At 32.5% G+C, this 1,187-nt stretch overlaps 1 protein-coding gene across 1 annotated transcript in view; it reads right to left on the reverse strand.

Annotated features, from left to right (window-relative positions):
• The window catches only part of lrp2b (low density lipoprotein receptor-related protein 2b), a gene marked incomplete at its 3' end in the record, with an annotated part of 37,571 nt that extends 37,056 nt beyond the window's left edge, over nt 1-515 (reverse strand). Inside the window, 1 exon segment of the mRNA XM_014013908.1 lies at nt 449-515. Coding sequence (XP_013869362.1) covers nt 449-515 — 67 coding nt within the window.
• Nucleotides 516-1,187: the final 672 nt, after the last annotated feature.

Below are 1,187 nucleotides of genomic sequence, written 5' to 3' on the forward strand. Positions count from 1 at the left end.
TACATACATACATACATACATACATACATACATACATACATACATACATACATACATACATACATACATACATACATACATACATATAGAGCTGTACAACAAAAACTATAAAGTATCTGCATGTTATGTTTACATTTTTCTTCATCAAAARTTACTTTCTTACTCTGAGCAGAATTTGCAAATATATTTATAAAGCATCCAAGTCTATTCAAAGTAACATTAAACTGTCCTTTTTCTCTTTTTTATTGCTTTGCATTGAATATGGTGATTAAAAAGACAGTAATGTCCTTGATTCAAACTTTTAGCAAAACATGGTGCAGGAATGCAAAGCTAAGTGTATAAATGTTATGCTGCTTTTACTGACTATTACACATCAAGTTGTGTTTTTTGTATTTGCCCTCTGTTTGCTCAAAATTGTAAAAAAYTGAAATCAGACATAAGCACCTACCTTCAACAAGCTGGATTCCTTGAGACAGCAGCAGAAGAGACAGAAGATAAAGACCTTTTRGGTCCATAACTAAAACCCGGTTAGTTTGAGAAACTCTTTGAACTCATGACTCTCTCAACACAAATGATCCTGAGGAAGATGATGATGTTGGGACTGAGATGCTGAACCTCGACCAACCAGCAGATCAGTAATGTGACTCGGAGTTATACAGGTTTTTTTATGGCCTCAGGCTTTACAAGGATTAATTTTTACCTGTCAGAGTCATCTACATCAGCAGAAACTGAATTATTTCCTAGTTTTTTATAATGACAGAATGCTCATGTTTTTCCAATGCTTTGTATTTCCAAATGTTAAATAGTTTCAATCCAATCACCAAATGAACTGGTTCTTCACAATCATTTAAAAGCAAATTTATTATGTTTATATGAAGGTGTGAAGCTTCAATTTTTTAAACTTCAATTTAAAAACTATCTATACTTTTGCTTACATATTTATATTTTTAATTTGTTTATGTTTTTTCAAACTAAAACACACTGAAATTAGAAAAAAGAGCAAACAAGTATGACAGAACTGGTGAAATAATTCAGTAGAACAAAAAGAAAAAAATTGTATAGGTCTTCTGGATGGGTTCTTCTCTGAAGAAACGTTTCGTCTCTCCTCCAAGAGACTTCTTCAGTCTGAGCAACCACTGTTCAAAAGAATGTCCCAACACAGACGAGCTACATCTAATGGCCAGAAC

Source organism: Austrofundulus limnaeus, unplaced genomic scaffold, assembly GCF_001266775.1.
Source record: "Austrofundulus limnaeus strain Quisiro unplaced genomic scaffold, Austrofundulus_limnaeus-1.0 Scaffold108, whole genome shotgun sequence".
Classification (NCBI taxonomy): Eukaryota; Metazoa; Chordata; class Actinopteri; order Cyprinodontiformes; family Rivulidae; genus Austrofundulus; species Austrofundulus limnaeus.